General features: G+C 44.6%; 1 protein-coding gene and 2 long non-coding RNA genes across 3 annotated transcripts; 1 reads left to right on the top strand and 2 right to left on the bottom strand.

The window, feature by feature from the left end:
- Window positions 1-2,307: 2,307 nt before the first annotated feature.
- Window positions 2,308-3,645, top strand: LOC130520668 (uncharacterized). The gene is made up of 3 exons (XR_008948990.1): window positions 2,308-2,427; window positions 3,308-3,443; window positions 3,530-3,645. It is a non-coding gene; the product is annotated as an uncharacterized LOC130520668 (long non-coding RNA).
- A 3,841-nt stretch (window positions 3,646-7,486) lies between these two features.
- LOC130520670 (uncharacterized) lies at window positions 7,487-14,872 on the bottom strand. The gene is made up of 3 exons (XR_008948991.1): window positions 14,711-14,872; window positions 14,588-14,622; window positions 7,487-7,690 (listed from the first exon to the last, which is right to left on the bottom strand). It is a non-coding gene; the product is annotated as an uncharacterized LOC130520670 (long non-coding RNA).
- On the bottom strand, window positions 7,726-8,505 carry LOC130520669 (ubiquitin hydrolase B-like). The gene is made up of 4 exons (XM_057024391.1): window positions 8,430-8,505; window positions 8,215-8,332; window positions 8,072-8,126; window positions 7,726-7,984 (listed from the first exon to the last, which is right to left on the bottom strand). The coding sequence occupies exons 1-4, from the start codon at window positions 8,462-8,464 to the stop codon at window positions 7,803-7,805; spliced, it is 390 nt and encodes a 129-aa protein (XP_056880371.1). The 5' UTR covers window positions 8,465-8,505; the 3' UTR covers window positions 7,726-7,802.
- Window positions 14,873-17,380: the final 2,508 nt, after the last annotated feature.

Here is a 17,380-nt window from a genome sequence, read left to right as displayed (position 1 = left end):
ATTGCCAGCTGCGCTATTAATGGGCTGCATTCTTTTTGCAGTGAAACAAAATGTGTTTGTCAGTTTACTTGGTTTGTGAAATACTGACTAACCTCATACCCCCTCTTTATAATGTGGAATTTCAGCCTTTGTTTATTGCTTTGTACAGTTGTCCTTTGATGGCACTGTTTTGTTGCTTTGGATCCCTGTGCTTTGATTACGACTAATATATTACTCTGATCATCGCAGTGTGCATCGCAAGATGCAGAAAGGCCAAACAGGACCAAGGTGGTGGCATGTGTGATAATAAATGACCTAGAGCTAGCACAGACCTCCACTGAGTTGCTTATTTCTCCACACGATTGCATCAGGGTAACGTATTGCGTTACTTCCTGTCTTCTCAATCATTCGTTGGTTGCCCTGTGCACGGTGTGTCGTGTGTTCACTTTACTTAAAATTGAACACTTGGGCTGTTTCCGAAACCACACACTCGTTCCCTATTCACTGCTCACTACATGGGGGACATGGATTGAGTGAACTACGTAGTGCACTCAATTTAAAGTTAGTATTCGGACAACGGTGTCATTTACGGCGCACGTGAAGTGACGCCATGGTTTCGCCTAATAATTACGAACCGGCCAGTCCATCAGAAATACATTCAGCGGCCATTTTAGGAAATGCTATATTTTACCCGATAATTAACTCTATAAAATAAAATGAAATATTAATGTCAATAATAGAATAGAATAATTATTACTTATTACCTAAAATAACTAGTGTCCCTTGACATTTTCAAGCCAATACGTGATGGTACATTCTCAAGTCATATTCTGCTGTGGTGAACACATTTAATAAAGCAATTTTCCATCAAAAAATGGAACGAGAGCTACTTTTCATCTGTCGCCTGGTGAGGAACAGACAATTCTGAAGAACAATTTCAAGTGAGGGAGGGGGGACAGTGAAGATTGATTGATTGATTTTTTTTTTTTTTACACATTTGTTGTAATATTTTAAGATGATCATATTGGACCCCTACTGAAAAAAAAAATTTCAAAATGGCGTCCACACTATTGCGTGCGGACACCATTTCAAAATGGCGTCCACACTATTGAGTGCACTATGTAGGGTATAGGGGGTGGTTTAGGAAACAGCCTTGGTGTGTTGTATTCACTTTAGTTAAAATTTGAACACTTGGGACGTTCTAATCACCTGATAACAGTGAAAAACAACCCATATTAAACGAATACAGGGCTTCGCCGACTATGTGCATTAGCATGGCCTCACCGTCTGTTTCACCCGGTGTCTTTGTCTGTTCAGCGTGTGAAATGTTTAATTACTCCTCTGCCTCCTTTAGTGAAGGGAATAGGGGCAGAAAGTGTAGTTTATTTACGGCTATGGAGGCGAGACTTGGCGAGCTTGAGACGCGGTTCTGCAGCTTGGAGTTAGCTGGAGTTGCGTCAGGTAGCCGGGAGAAGCTAGCTGCTGCGGAGCCGCCTAGCGTAGCTACAGCTAGCGGTCCCCCGGCAGCAGCCGGCTAGCCGCCCAAACCAAAGGCCCACGGTGCACCACCAACCGCTTCCCGCGGCTAATCATTTGTTTTCCCCCACTCGGCGACACACCCGCTGAGAAACCGACCCTGGTAATTGGCGACTCTGTTTTGTGCTACGTGAAGCCGACTACAGGGCCATAGTTAAGTGTATTCCGGGGGCCAAAGCGGGCGACATTGGCGGGCGCCAATTTCAAGCTGCTGGCGAGACGTTAACGTAACTTTGGTAAAGTTATTATTCACGTCGGAGCCAACGACACCCGGCTTCGTCAGTCGGAAGTCACCAAAATTAACATAGAGTCGGTGTGCAGTTACTCTAAAACGATGTGGGACTCCGGAGCATTCTCTGGTCCCCTCCCCAATCCGGCCAGCGATGAGATGTTTAGCCGCATGTCGTCGCTCCGTCGCTGGCTGTCACGGTGGTGCCCCGAAAACCAGGTGGCCTTTGTAGACAACTATAGCATTTTTGGGGAAAACCTGGTCTGATTAGGAGTCCATCCCACACGGGATGGTGTCTCTCTTATTTCTAGTAACTTGGCTAATTTTATTAGACTCAAAGTGACCTGACAATCCAGGGTCCAGACCAGGATGCAGGGTTGTGGTCTTACACACCTCTCTGCTGCTTCCATACAACCCTCATCCACCAACAATAACATATTTAACACTATAGACGTAGTCTCTGTTCCACGGTTAAAAGTTCACCAAGCACAGAGCAGGGGAGCGGTCAATCACCATAATCTAATTAACATTAATACCAAAGCACAAGTTGGAGAAAACTAACATCACAATTAAATGTGGACTATTAAATATTTAATCTCTTTGTGTAAATCCCTGTTAGTGCATGACCTGATAGCGGATTATCACATTGATTTATTTCATCTTACTGAGACCTGGCTTCAGGAGTATGTTAGCTTAAATGAATCTACTCCTCCAACCCATCTTAATTATCATATTCCTCGTGTTACTGGTCGAGGAGGGGGAGTGGCAGCAATCTATCACTCCGAGTTATTAATTAATCCTAGACCAAAATATGGTTCCAGTTCATTGGAAAGCCTGACTCTTGGCATCACCCATCTGAACTGGAAGACAGAAAAGCCACTTTTGTTTGTGGTTGTATATCGGCCCCCTGCTGGGCCACATTCAGAGTTCCTATCTGAGTTCTCTGACTTCTTATCTGACTTGGTCCTTAGATCAGATAAAGTCATTATCATTGGAGACTTTAACATGCATGTACATGTTGTAAATGAAAGCCTTAGAAATCACTTCATTTCATTACTTGAGTCAGTTGGTTTAGTCACTTGGCATTGTTGTCTTTGATCTTAAGTTGTCATTTTAGTCTTTGATCTCCTTTATATCAAAGACATCAGCTCTACCTCATTCAGCACACGCATGAGGAGCTCAACACTCTTGTACCACACTGGTGACCAGCAGACGTGTCAATGGCACAGAGAGGAACCCAGCAGCTGAAGGCAGACCAAGAACTACTGGAATCATCCATGGAGACTTGGAGGGAAGAGGTCCAGCACCTCAGAGAAGCGCTGGCAGAGAAGGAGGAGCAGCTCAGCAGGGCAGTGAAGAGGAGACAGATGAGGACTGTGGCCCATGTGGAGACCCTGACCCAGCAGCTCTTTCTACAAGAAAAAAGTTCAACAAACCGCTGGAAGAAGAGCACACAAAAATATAACGAGATGATCGTTAAAAAAGAAATGTCAATAAAGTAGCAGCTGTTGACTAAAGAAGAGACCTATAACAAGATGCTGATGTTTGTCAGTGGTGAGAGAGGACAGCTCAAAAATGGGTCCAGATGAGGGAAGAGCTGGAGCAGAAGATCCAGGAGAGCCAACGGTTGAGGCAAGAGGAGGAGGAGCAGACCAAAGAGGAGCTCCAGAGGCTCTCTGAAGCGATCCTCCAACTTGAGGTGAGATGCTTTCGCCTTTGTTCCTCTTCCAGAAGATTTCAGATGATGTTCAGTGAAATCTAAAACCTAATCTCTCTTTTCTGCAGCTTCAAGTATCAAAGAAAAAGAAGAGAAAATGCTTCTGTAGATGGATCTGCAAAAAGATGAAGTTCTGGAAAAGATGAATTACAGAACAATTCCAGAGCTCCCAGAGCTCCTCCTCTACATCCTGACTTCCACGGCGTCACATCCTGTCTTCATCAGTTTATTTTAAAGTATAATCATTGTTTATATTCTATGTTTGGATCTATGATGTAGAAACAATAAAACTCAAAGTAAACCACCAGATTGTAGATGTTGTCAATGGCAGCTTTAGAAATGGCTTCATTTCATTATTTGAGTCAGTTGGTTTAATCAGTTGGCATTTTTCTCTTTGATCTTAAGTTCACATTTTAGTCTTTGATCTCCTTTATGTCATTGATGATCAAACACATCAGCTCTACCTCATTCAGCAACGCATGAGGAGCTCAACACTCTTGTACCACACTGGTGACCAGCAGACACGTCAATGGCACAGAGAGGAACCCAGCAGCTGAAGGCAGACCAAGAACCACTGGAATCATCCATGGAGACTTGAAGGGAAGAGGTCCAGCACCTCAGAGAAGCCCTGGCAGAGAAGGAGGAGCAGCTCAGCAGGGCAGTGAAGAGGAGACAGATGAGGACTGTGGCCCATGTGGAGACCCTGACCCAGCAGCTCTTTCTACAAGAAAAAAGTTCAACAAACCGCTGGAAGAAGAGCAACACAAATATAACGAGATGATCGTTAAAAAAAAGAAGTGTCAATAAAGTAGCAGCTGTTGACTAAAGAAGAGACCTATAACAAGATGCTGATGTTTGTCAGTGGTGAGAGAGGACAGCTCAAAAATGGGTCCAGATGAGGGAAGAGCTGGAGCAGAAGATCCAGGAGAGCCAACGGTTGAGGCAAGAGGAGGAGCAGACCAAAGAGGAGCTCCAGAGGCTCTCTGAAGCGATCCTCCAACTTGAGGTGAGATGCTTTCGCCTTTGTTTCTCTTCCAGAAGATTTCAGATGATCAGTGAAATCTAAAACACAATCTCTCTTTTCTGCAGCTTCAGGTATCAAAGAAAAAGAAGAGAAAATGCTTCTGTAGATGGAGCTGCAAAAAGATGAAGTTCTGGAAAAGATGAATTAAATAACAATTCCAGAGCTCCCAAAGCCCCCCTCCTCCTCTACATCCTGACTTACAATGGCAGCTTTAGAAATGGCTTCATTTCATTACTTGAGTCAGTTGGTTTCCTTCAACTGATAAACCAACCAACTCATAACTTCAACCACACCTTAGATCTCGTTCTGACCTATGGTGTTGAGGTAGAACATGTGTCAGTGTTCCCCCAGAACCCACTCCTCTCAGACCATTCTTTGATCACTTTCACATTTATGATTAAGGATTCTTCTATGCTCAGAACAAAGTCTTACTATAGCAGATGTCTTTCAGATAATGCTGTAGCTAAGTTTAAGGAATTGATCCCTGTGCTGATCCCAGGACCACTGTGCGTTTCCCCAGGGATCAATCATTATAACCTTAGCCCTGCTGAGGTTGACTCTATTGCTGAAGGTGCAGCAACCTCACTGAGAATCACGCTTGATTCTGTTGCCCCCCTGAAAAAGAAAATAGTAAATCAGAGGAGGTGTGCCCCCTGGTATAATTCACATATCACGACCCTCAAGCAGAAAGCGCGCAGACGAGAAAGGAAGTGGTATTCTTGTAAAATTGACAGCTATCATGTAGCCTGGAAAGACAGTCTATTAGTTTACAAAAAGGCCTCCATAAGGCTAGAACAGCTTATTTCTCTTCTTTAATTGAAGAAAATAAGAACAACCCCAGGTTTCTTTTCAGCACTGTGGCCAAATTAACCAAGAGTCACAGTGTTGTAGATCCATGTATCCCTTCTTCCCTTAGTGGTGAAGACTTCATGAGCTTCTACACTGATAAAGTTCTAGCAATCAGAGAAAAAGCTAACCAGGCCATCCCAACAACTGGACCATCACCAGATGTGCTGACTGTGGGAACATACAGGTTCTCCAACGAGCCCTTAAACTCCTTCAGCCCTATATATTTTTCGGAGGCGTCTTTGCTAATTCAGAAATCCAAGTCCACCACGTGTCTTTTAGATCCCATCCCAACACACCTGTTGAAGGATGTTTTATCATTGATAGGCAGTTCTATCCTGGACCAGATCAATGGTTCTTTAGTGACAGGTTATGTACCCCAGTCCTACACGGTGGCAGTGATTAAGCCGTTGCTTAAAAAGCCGTCACTGGATCCGGACATACTAGCAAATTATAGGCCGATATCCAACCTTCCTTTTATCTCTAAAGTTCTAGAGAAGGCTGTAGTGACTGAGTTACTGGAGCACCTGCAGAGGAACAGCTTGTTTGAGATGTTTCAATCAGGCTTTAGAGGTCATCACAGCACAGACAGAAACAGCACTTCTTAAAGTTACTAATGATCTTCTTAAAGCTTCAGATCATGGACTTGTCTCTATGCTGGTTCTCAGTGCTGCTTTTGATACAGTTGATCACAGCATGCTGTTACAGAGACTGGAACATGTGATTGTGATTAAATGGACAGCACTAGACTGGTTTAGATCATATTTATCTGATAGATACCAGTTTGCTCATGTCCATGGTGTTCCCTCTTCATACAGTAGGGTTAGCCATGGAGTTTCTCAAGGTTCTGTACTTGGACCAATCCTCTTCACCTTGTACATGCTTCCCTTAGGGAACATTATTCAGCAGCATGTGACAAATTTTCATTGTTATGCTGATGACACTCCGCTATATTTATCCATGAAACCAGAGGAGACAGAGAAGTTAGTGAAGCTCCAGACCTGTCTTAAAGACATAAAGTCCTAGATGTCTTCAAATTTCCTCCTCCTTAACTCAGGAAAAACTGAGATCATGGTGTTTGGTCCTGAACCTCTCAGGGATAGATTAGATCACATGATCACTCTAGATGGTATCTCATTAACATCTAGTCTCTCTGTGAGGAATGTTGGAGTAACTTTTGATGAAAATCTGTCCTTCAACTCACACATTAAATTAGTCTCTAGAGTGCCTTTTTTCACCTGAGGAACATCACAAGGATTCTAAAACTACTGACCCACCATGATGCTGAAAAGTTAGTCCATGCATTTGTTACTTCCAGGCTGGACTATTGTAATTCTTTATTATCAGGATGTCGAAACTGCTCTTTAAGAAGCCTCCAGCTGATCCAAAATGCTGCAGCCAGAGTTCTGACAGGTATTGACAAAAGAGATCACATAACTCCTGTACTGGCGTCTCTTTATTGGCTGCCCGTTAAATTTAGAATAATTTTTAAAACCTTCTTTTGACCTACAAGGTCCTCAGAGGCCTAGCTCCATCCTACCTGGAGGAGCTAGTGACACCTTACCAGCCCAATAGACCGCTCCGCTCTCAGAATGCTGGTCTACTTGTGGTCCCCAGAGTTTCTAGGGGTAGAATGGGGGGCCGAGCATTTAGCTACCAGGCTCCCCTGCTGTGGAACCAGCTCCCTGTCCAGGTATGGGAGGCTGACTCCATCACTACTTTTAAGATTAGGCTTAAAACCTACCTCTTTGAAAAAGCTTTTGTTACTAATTCTGTAGTATATAAATCTTACGCTGAGTCTAAAACCATCTCCTATACCCTAATAGTTCACTCACTAGTGTGGACGCCATTTTGAAATAGCGTCCAAATTCTTCTCGAGCATCGCTGTACCCTATGTAGTGCAGAATATTTACAAAGTGAAAAGTAGCTCTGGATCCATTTCTTGATGAAAAATTGCTTGAATAAATGTTTTCACTACAGCGGAATATTTGACGACGGCGGAGACAAGGAGGAGCACATTCAGCATGTCCATCTCATCCTCCAATGGCTCCTGGAGAACCGTCTTTTTGTGAAGGCCAAGAAGTGCGAGTTCCACACCACTATCTCTTTCCTGGGGTTCGTGTGGTAGTCTCAGTGTCCACCGGACTGTCTCCCTTCATGGCATCCCTGGGGTACCAGCTTCCGTTATTTGAGATACAGGAGGACGAAGTAGCGGGACCCTCGGTACAGGCCAGCATGCGCCGTTGCAGGAGGGTGTGGAGGCAAGTCCGTGCTGCACTCCTGCATCTCGGAAGCTGGCTCCTCGCTTCGTGGGGTCCTTTGAGGTGGAGCGGATGGTGAACCCTGCAGCCGATTCATCCTTGACGACCTTGACCTTGTGATTTGAATAAAGGCACTTTTAGTTCATCATTCCCCACTGTGGGTTGCCTGCTTTTGGGAACAAACAACAAACAACATATTTACCCTTATTTCTAGTCTGGATTTTCATCTTCCTCCATCTTCTCATAATAAAGCAAATATGCTGTTTTCTGCCGCTGCTGGCACACGTGGTTAACATTTGTTTCTGTGACAACGTCGTCATCGTATGTCACCCAGCAGGCATTACCATCCCCTTGGCTTGCATCTCGATAAACGCCATCACAAATGTAATGGCCTGTGAAGGAAGGAAGGAACTGCTTTGTTAGTGGTCAAACAAGGAGAAGGTTGGATTTCAACGCAGTACTGACAGCTAACCACTGACCGCTGGTAGTGCAAGTCCCCAAATGGTTCACAATGCTCTTCAGAGTGTATTTTGTCTGCAGAAAATAAAAAGAACAAGCCATTAGCTCCACTCTTTGAGCCATTTGAGACTGATGACTGCTTAAAGGTTTATCAAGGGTTTACCTTCTCACTGCTCTGATTCGTGCTGAGCAGCACCTCCCTCGATAAAGTCGTGGCTCTGTGTATTTTTTGTGCACCAAAGTAGGACCACTGAATTCTCAAAAGGTGGACGATCAGCACACTATTGAGAAGAAAAGGGGAGGGAAGAGGAGATGTAGAGACAGTTAGGGCCTTTAGAAGGCAGCAGATGTGAGGATGCTGAGATGGCTGGTTCTCACTTTGGCAGAGTGAAAAAGGATCTTTTCGCCGTCATCTGGGAGGCGCCACAGTCACATTTGTAATCCAGCAGTTGCTCCTGCAGAATCAACAACAGTTGTGAGGTTCAACAGCTCCTCTGTCGTTCACACATGAACACCAAACATGTGTCCCTTACTTTCAGGTGCAGCTGTATGCTTTGCATGATGGTGTCCTCAAGCGCCACGGACAGGATCAGAATCTCCTCCATATTTTCACGCTTATGGCCACAACTGTGAATTCAAGAGTGGATTCAAATAACTAAGGATTCAACACCTATGCAGGAGCAGAAGGTTTCCAGGTATGTTCCCACCTGTGGCACAGCATGGTGCTCAACATCTGGAAGCTGATGTGAGCCTCCACAGGGCAGGTGTAGCTTTGGTGTCTCTCATTCGCCAAAGACCTGATCTCTGCAGAGATGGAGCTCAGCTGTTCCAGGACGGTATTCAGAAATTCGTGGGCATCCTGCAGACAGACCAAAGTGTCTAGTCCAGAAAAGATCGGGATGATGCTCTTGAAAATTAAAAAAAATGATTACTTGTTGGGCATCATTTCCAAATTCTGGATGATCCAGGGAAATGGTGTGCAGGAATGTAAAGAGGGTGGACTTCTTCTGCATTCTGTTGGTCGAGATGTTTGATGTGTGTGCTGAGCAACCTGAAAGAGAAAGCAGAAGGAAGCAGATGTTTTTCATTCAATGCATTCCAGAGAATAAGGGTCACACGTGAGCTTGTGCTGTACTTGAAAAGCAGAGCTTTGGGTGCAAAAGCCACTGTTGACTCTGTTGTTGAGCTCCTTCACAAAAGGCACGAGGGTCAGGAGGCTCTGGAGAACAGAGTTCATATAGCAGGTCTGGGACAGGTTGGGGAGCCTGAAACACAAGAAAAACAGAGCAAAGTGTTGATGATGGATGATGGTGATGATGATGTGATGATGATTATGATGATGGTGATGATATGCTAAAATCTATACCCATAACAGGCCAGTTCATCAGGCGTAAGGGTTCTCCCACTTCCAAATCTGTTTAAGGCCTTCATTAGGCGCTCCTCTGGGCTCTGGGCAGCGTCGTCACAGCCGCCACGTCACAGCCTGCATCAGCTTTAAGTGTCTGTTAAGGTTAAATGTTAAAAAAAAATCAAAAAACTTGATGGATAGTCCTTTATAATAGTTTAACAGTCAGAATTTTGCTGATTCTTACAGCCAGGATGTCTGAAATCGTTTTGGTTAATGAGGATGAGTTTTCTTCTTCCTCATCACTGGAACTTGTTGCACCCTGTTGTAAAAATAGAGAGTAAAGTGGTCATTACAGCACACTAATATCCATATTTCCATTGTGTTTCCTCTACAGGTTGCTCAGCTGAAGCTTTTGCCTGAAAGGATGTTACAACTAAACTGCTAAGATGTAGGAAAGCTTTTCTGAGTCTTCCTCATCCTTGTTCTCAAAGGTCTGTTAGTTAAAGGCAAAGCAAAAATAACTCAATCTCTTAAATTGTACCTGGTGACCTGCGACACCTAAAGGTGAGCCTGGCCGATCGACTATTATCAGGAGCTCCTCAGCCTGCTCCTCGGGGTGGGTTTCATTTGATACAGAAAGAAACCATCTCTGGGTCGTCTTCAACTGTGGACCCCAGGCTCTGTTAAGAATAAAGCAACATCAGCTCAATCATGTTAAACAAAGTCAAAAATACATCAATGATAAGTTTAGAAGAAGCATTTTTACAGCTTGTTCAAAGTCGCTGCTGTATGTGGAGGAACAGGGGCTGTCTAATGGACACGTGTCCTCTCCTCCTTCCCCTGCAGGACACGCTGGGCTCTGTTTGTTGGAAGAAGAGACAGGGTCCATGTGAAACATCAGGAACTGGTGTTAATTTTTCTCTATTAAAAGATAAAAATGTACCTGGTGACCTGTGACACCCAAAGGTGAGCCTGGCCGGCTGACTATTGTCAAGGGCTCTTCAGCCTGCTCCTCCTGTTGGGTGTCACTGACACAGGAAGAAACCATCTCCGGGTCTTTATCTGTGGACCCCAGGCTCTGTTAAGAATAAAGCAACATCAACTCAATCGAGTAAGACAAAGCCAAAAATACATCAATGTTAAGTTTGGAGAAGCATTTTTACAGCTTGTTCAACATCAGCGTTGGATGTGGGGGAACAGGGGCTGTCTACTGGACATGTGTCCTCTCCTTCTTCCCCTGCAGGACACGCTGGGCTCTGTTTGTTGGAAGAAAAGACAGGGTCCATGTGAAACATCAGGAACCGGTGTTAATTTTTTTCTCTATCAAAAGAGAAAAATGTACCTGGTGACCTGCAACACCTAAAGGTGAGCCTGGCCGGCTGACTATTGTCAAGGGCTCTTCAGCCTGCTCCTCATGGTGGGTGTCACAGGCACAGGAAAAGTATATATCTGGGTCTTCATCGGTGGACCCCAGGCTCTGTTAAGAAAAAGCAACATCAGCTCAATCTAATAAATCAGCCACAATTAGAGGAAAAATTACCCAGTGGTATAAATATGATGGATAGTCCTAATAACAATGTAACAGTAAAAATGTGCTTGATTCTTACAATTGGACATCTGAAACACTTTTATTTGATGTCGACAAGTTCTCCTCTTCCTCCTCAGTAGTGCATGTTGAACTCTGTTGGAAATAGGGGGAAAAACTGGTAATTACAACAAACTAATGTCCATATTTGCATGTAACATCCATATTGTGCTGAGGTTCTTCAGCCGTAGCTTCTGCAGGAAAAGGCATTACAAAATAAAAGACTTACACGTGAAGATATCTCTGACTGATCTCCATCAAAGATGTTCTGTTCGGTAAAAGTAAAGGGAAATATAAAACAAACATTGAAGGAAAGACTGTCCAGTCAAATAAACCTGATGGATAGTCCTTTACAACAGTCAGATTTTGCTGATTCTTACAGCCAGGATGTCTGAAACCCTTTTGCTGAATGAGGATGGGTTCTCTTCTTCCTCATAACTGTAACTTGTTGAAATCTGTTGTAAAAATAGCAGTAAAGTGGTCATTACAGCACACTAATGTCCATATTTCCACTGTGTGCTTTCCTCTTACAGGATGCTTAGCTGCATCTTCTGCAGATTCTAAGGAGCTCATAAATGAACTGCTTTGCTCTGATGAAAGCGTCTCTAACTCTTCCTCATCCTTGTTTTCCAGGCTCTGTTAGTTAAATCAGAAGCAACATCAGCTCAATCTCTTAAAACAAAGTCAAAAATAAATCAATGTTAAGTTCAGAAGGAGCATTTTTACAGCTTGTTCAATGTCGCTGATGGATGTGGAGGAACAGGGGCTGTCTAATGGACACGTGTCCTCTCCTCCTTCCCCTGCAGGACACGCTGGGCTCTGTTTGTTGGAAGAAGAGACAGGGTCCATGTGAAACATCAGGAACCGGTGGTGTTAATTTTTCTCTATCAAAAGAGAAAAATGTACCTGGTGACCTGCGACACCCAAAGGTGAGCCTGGCCGGCTGACTATTGTCAAGGGCTCTTCAGCCTGCTCCTCCTGTTGGGTGTCACTGGCACAGGAAGAAACCATCTCTTGGTCCTCATCTGTGGACCCCAAGCTCTGTTAAGAATAAAGCAACATCAGCTCAATCACGTTAAACAAAGTCAAAAATACATCAATGTTAAGTTTAGAAGAAGTATTTTTACAGCTTGTTCATCGTCGCTGCTGGATGTGGAGGAACAGGGGCTGTCTAATGAACACCTGTCCTCTCCTCCTTCCCATGCAGGACACGCTGGGCTCTGTTTTTTGGAAGAAGAGACAGGGTCCATGTGAAACATCAGGAACCGGTGTTAATTTTTCTCTATCAAAAGAGAAAAATGTACCTGGTGACGTGTGACTCCTAAAGGTGAGCCTGGCCGGCTGACTGTTGTCAAGGGCTCTTCAGCCTGCTCCTCCCTGCTAATGCAAAACCCAAGAAAACAGAAGATCTGCATGATGAAGAACCCTTCTCCATTTGTCACATGAATGTTTCAGTCACAAATCAGGGCAATATGTTTAATTGAGGAACGTTTGGTCGTACCGCCTTGGTTGGTCCAGAGGCTCATCGTCTTCTTCGTCTGAGTCCTCTACAGTGACACAAAAACATGAAAGAAAGCACCGGAGAGCCTCGTTCATAAACTTTTGGTCTTGGATTTGGCTGCATTGCCAGCTGCGCTATTGGGCTGCATTCTTTTTGCAGTGAAACAAAATGTGTTTGTCAGTTTACTTGGTTTGTGAGAGTCTGACTAACCTTATACCCCCTCTTTATAATGTGGAATTTCAGCCTTTGTTTATTGCTTTGTACAGTTGTCCTTTGATGGCACTGTTTTGTTGCTTTGCATCCCTGTGCTTTGATTACGATAATATATTACTCTGATCATCGCAGTGTGCATTGCGAGATGCAGAAAGGCCAAACAGGACCAAGGTGGTGGCATGTGTGATAATAATGACCTAGAGCTAGCACAGACCTCCACTGAGTTGCTTATTTCCCCACACAGTGTGACTTACGCATAGTATAGGGCATGTATGTGGGCATGTGTGTGTGTGTGTCGAGGTGGTGTTGAATCCTTCATATTCTAGGTGCTTTCTCGGCACGTCAAAGAAGCCACTCTGAATGTGGTGGATGTGGGCCATGCTGGTTTCCAGCTCAGCTCTAGCGGGTCTCTGGCTGGAGTAAACATTGCACCCAATCAATTTTAATGGGTGCAGAAAATGTTCACTCCCAGCAGGTGATTCTTCTGGGGACAAATTCAATGGGTTCTTTTTTTCCCTTCACCTTCTTGTGTCCCCATGATTTTGTGGGCCTTCAGGTCAAGTAACTTGGTGTGAAGGTGAGCGTTGTGACTTTCCAGCTGAGTGCATTTTGCCCCAGAACTTGCATATGTTTGTCAAGATGCTATTGGCTAGCTGCACAGGCCTGCAGTTCAGCCTGGGACGCTGCAAGTATATGAATCTTACGCTGAGTCCTAAACCACCCCCTATACCAGGCATGGGCAAACTACGGCCCGGGGGCCACACGCGGCCCGTTTAAACGTTTTAATCCGGCCCGCCAAACTTGAAAAATTAAATGAATAAACCTTGTTATATTGTGTTACGTTATATTTTCACTGCAATTCTGGTGTAATTTTTCTCCAATGAGGTGAGGTTACCAAAGCACTCCATCCATCCATCTACTCCTGGTCCGGCTCCTTTGTCAAATGTTAGAACCCATTGTGGCCCACGAATCAAAATGTTTGCCCACCCCTGCCCTATACCCTATTAGTGCACTCACTAGAGTGGACGCCATTTTGAAATAGTGTCAAGTGTCCGAATTCTTCTCGAGCATCGCTGTACCCTATGTAGTGCACTCAATATATCCCACAATGCACTGCGAAAAGTAGTGTACAACCGATGCACCCTAACTCGGAAATATATCCCATCAGCCTTTACGGTATCACGTGACACCATAAAAATACATTTTTAACGTAATTTCCACCGTGCAGGTTGATATATGAAATTTTGTGTGAAATAAGAAATCAATGTGTAGTTTACAATTGTTTTCAATAGGGGTCCAATATGATCATCTTAAAATATTACAACATAAATGTGTAAAAAAATCAATCGGTCTTCACTGTCCCCCTCCCTCACTTAAAATTGTTCTTCGGAATCGTCTGTTCCTCACCAGGCGACAGGATCTCAGTAAAAGAATATTTACAAAGTGAAAAGTAGCTCTGGATCCATTTCTTGATGAAAAATTGCTTTATTAAATGTTTTCACTACAGCAGAATATTTGACGACGGCGGAGACAAGGAGGAGCACGTTCAGCATGTCCATCTCGTCCTCCAACGGCTCCTGGAGAAAAGGGCCCACGCCTCAAAGTTGACCTGCCACCCGGGGGTCAATCGCCCACCTGCCGTGGTGTGGAGTTTTTGTGGTCTCAGCGTCCACCGGACTGTCTCCCTTCAAGGCATTCCTGGGGTACCAGCCTCCGTTATTTGAGATCCAGGAGGATGAAGTAGCGGTACCCTCAGTACAGGCCAGCATGCGCCGTTGCAGGAGGGTGTGGAGGCAAGTCCGTGCTGCACTCCTGCGTCTCGGAAGCTGGCTCCTCACTTCGTGGGGTCCTTTGAGGTGGAGCGGATGGTGAACCTTCAGCCGATTCACCTTGATGACTTCTACCACACCCAGACCTTGTGAACCTTGTGATTTGAATAAAGGCACTTTTAGTTCATTATTCCCCACTGTGGGTTGTCTGCTTTTGGGTCCTGAGACAAAAAACATATTTACCCTTATTTCTAGTCTGGATTTTCATCTTCTTCCATCTTCTCATAATACAGCAAATATGCTGTTTTCTGCCGCTGCTGGCACACGTGGTTAACATTTGTTTCTGTGACAACGTCGTCATCGTATGTCACCCAGCAGGCATTACCATCCCCTTGGCTTGCATTTGAAAAACGCCATCACAAATGTAATGGCCTGTGAAGGAAGGAACTGCTTTGTTAGTGGTCAAACAAGGAGAAGGTTGAATGTCAATGCAGTACTGACAGCTAACCACTGACCGCTGGTAGTGCAGCTCCCCAAATGGTTCACGATGCTCTTCAGAGTGTATTTTGTCTGCAGAAAATCAAAAGAACAAGCCATTAGCTCCACTCTTTGGGCCATTTGAGACTGATGACTGCTTAAAGGTTTATCAAGGGTTTACCTTCTCACTGCTCTGATTCGTGCTGAGCAGCAGCTCCCTCGATAAACACGTGGCTCTGTGTATTTTTTGTGCACCAAAGTAGGACCACTGAATTCTCAAAAGGTGGACGATCAGCACTATTGAGAGAAGAAAAGGGGAGGGAAGAGGAGATGTAGAGACAGTTAGGACCTTTAGAAGGCAGAAGATGTGAGGATGCTGAGATGGCTGGTTCTCACTTTGGCAGAGTGAAAAAGGATCTTTCGCTGTCGTCTGGGAGGCGCCACAGTCACATTTGTAATCCAGCAGTTGCTCCTGCAGAATCAACAACAGTTGTGAGGTTCAACAGCTTCTGTCGTTCACACATGAACACCAAACATGTGTCCCTTACTTTCAGGTGCAGCTGTATGCTTTGCATGATGGTGTCCTCAAGCGCCACGGACAGGATCAGAATCTCCTCCATATTTTCACGCTTATGGCCACAACTGTGAATTCAAGAGAGGATTCAAATAACTAAGGATTCAACTATACAAGTTCAACACCTATGCAGGAGCAGAAGGTTTCCAGGTATGTTCCCACCTGTGGCACAGCATGGTGCTCAACATCTGGAAGCTGATGTGAGCCTCCACAGGGCAGGTGTAGCTTTGGTGTCTCTCATTCGCCAAAGACCTGATCTCTGCAGAGATGGAGCTCAGCTGTTCCAGGACGGTATTCAGAAATTCGTGGGCATCCTGCAGACAGACCAAAGTGTCTAGTCCAGAAAAGATCGGATGATGCTCTTGAAAATTAAAAAAAATGATTACTTGTTGGGCATCATTTCCAAATTCTGGATGATGCAGGGCAATGGTGTCCAGGAATGTAAAGAGGGTGGACTTCTTCTGCATTCTGTTTTTGGTCGGAAGAGAAGCGTTGCTGATGTCACTGAGCAACCTGGAGAAAGGAGAAAGCAGATGTTTTTCATTCATTGCATTATGCCAGAGAATAGGGTCACACGTGAGCTTGTGCTGTACTTGAAAAGCAGAGCTTTGGGGTTCAAAAAGCCACTGTGACTCTGTTTGTGAGCTCCTTCACAAAAGGCACGAGGGTCAGGAGGCTCTGGAGAACAGAGTTCATATAGCAGGTCTGGGACAGGTTGGGGAGCCTGAAACACAAGAAAAACAGAGCAAAGTGTTGATGATGATGATGGTGATGATGATGTGATGATGATGATATCTAAAAATCTATACCCATAACAGGCCAGTTCATCAGGCGTAAGGGTTCTCCCACTTCCAAATCTGTTTAAGGCCTTCATTAGGCGCTCCCCTGGGGCTCTGGGCGGTGTCGTCACAGCCGCCACGTCACAGCCTGCATCAGCTTTAAGTGTCTGTTAAGGTTAAATGTTAAAAAAAAAAATCAAAAAAACATGATGGATAGTCCTTTATAATAGTTTAACAGTCAGAATTTTGCTGATTCTTACAGCCAGGATGTCTGAAATCGTTTTGGTTAATGAGGATGAGTTTTCTTCTTCCTCATCACTGGAACTTGTTGCACCTGTTGTAAAAATAGCAGTAAAGTGGTCATTACAGGACACTAATGTCCATATTTCCATTGTGCTTTCCTCTACAGGTTGCTCAGCTGAAGCTTTTGCCTGAAAGGATGTTACAACTAAACTGCTAAGATGTAGGAAAGCTTTTCTGAGTCTTCCTCATCCTTGTTCTCAAAGATCTGTTGTTAAAGGCAAAGCAAAAATAACTCAATCTCTTAAAATGTACCTGGTGACCTGCGACACCTAAAGGTGAGCCTGGCCGGCTGCTGACTATTGCCAGGGGCTCTTCAACCTGCTCCTCTTGGGGGGTTTCATTGACACAGAAAGAACCATCTCTGGGTCTTCTTCAACTGTGGACCCCAGGCTCTGTTAAGAATAAAGCAACATCAGCTCAATCGCGTTAAACAAAGTCAAAAATACATCATGATAAGTTTAGAAGAAGCAATTTTACAGCTTGTTCAAAGTCGCACGGCTTGTATGTGGAGGAACAGGGGCTGTCGAATGGACACGTGTATCCATATCCTCCTTCCCCTGCAGGACACGAGGGGTCGCTGGGCTCTGTTTTTGGAAAAAAGAAGAGACAGGGTCCCAAATTGGAAACATCAGGAATGGATGTTATTTTTCTCTATAAAAGAGAAAAATGTACCTGGTGACCTGCGACACTAAAAGGTGAGGCACTGGCCGGTCTATGACTATTGCAAAGGGCTCTTCAGCCTGCCTCCTCCTGTGGGGTATGTCCACGAAGGCACAGGAA

Source organism: Takifugu flavidus, unplaced genomic scaffold, assembly GCF_003711565.1.
Source record: "Takifugu flavidus isolate HTHZ2018 unplaced genomic scaffold, ASM371156v2 ctg471, whole genome shotgun sequence".
Taxonomy (NCBI): Eukaryota; Metazoa; Chordata; class Actinopteri; order Tetraodontiformes; family Tetraodontidae; genus Takifugu; species Takifugu flavidus.
This window is presented reverse-complemented; position numbering and strand designations above follow the sequence as displayed.

Excerpts from the sequence above, each read along its gene's own strand:
- LOC130520669 (XM_057024391.1), bottom strand. The coding sequence starts at position 8,464 with ATGACGGCGAAAAGATCCTTTTTCACTCTGCCAAA. Across the intron at positions 8,333-8,429 it reads TCCTTTTTCACTCTGCCAAA|TGTGCTGATCGTCCACCTTT; the intron begins GTGAGAACCAGC and ends TCTTCTCAATAG. Across the intron at positions 7,985-8,071 it reads GGGGACTTGCACTACCAGCG|GCCATTACATTTGTGATGGC; the intron begins GTCAGTGGTTAG and ends CTTCCTTCACAG.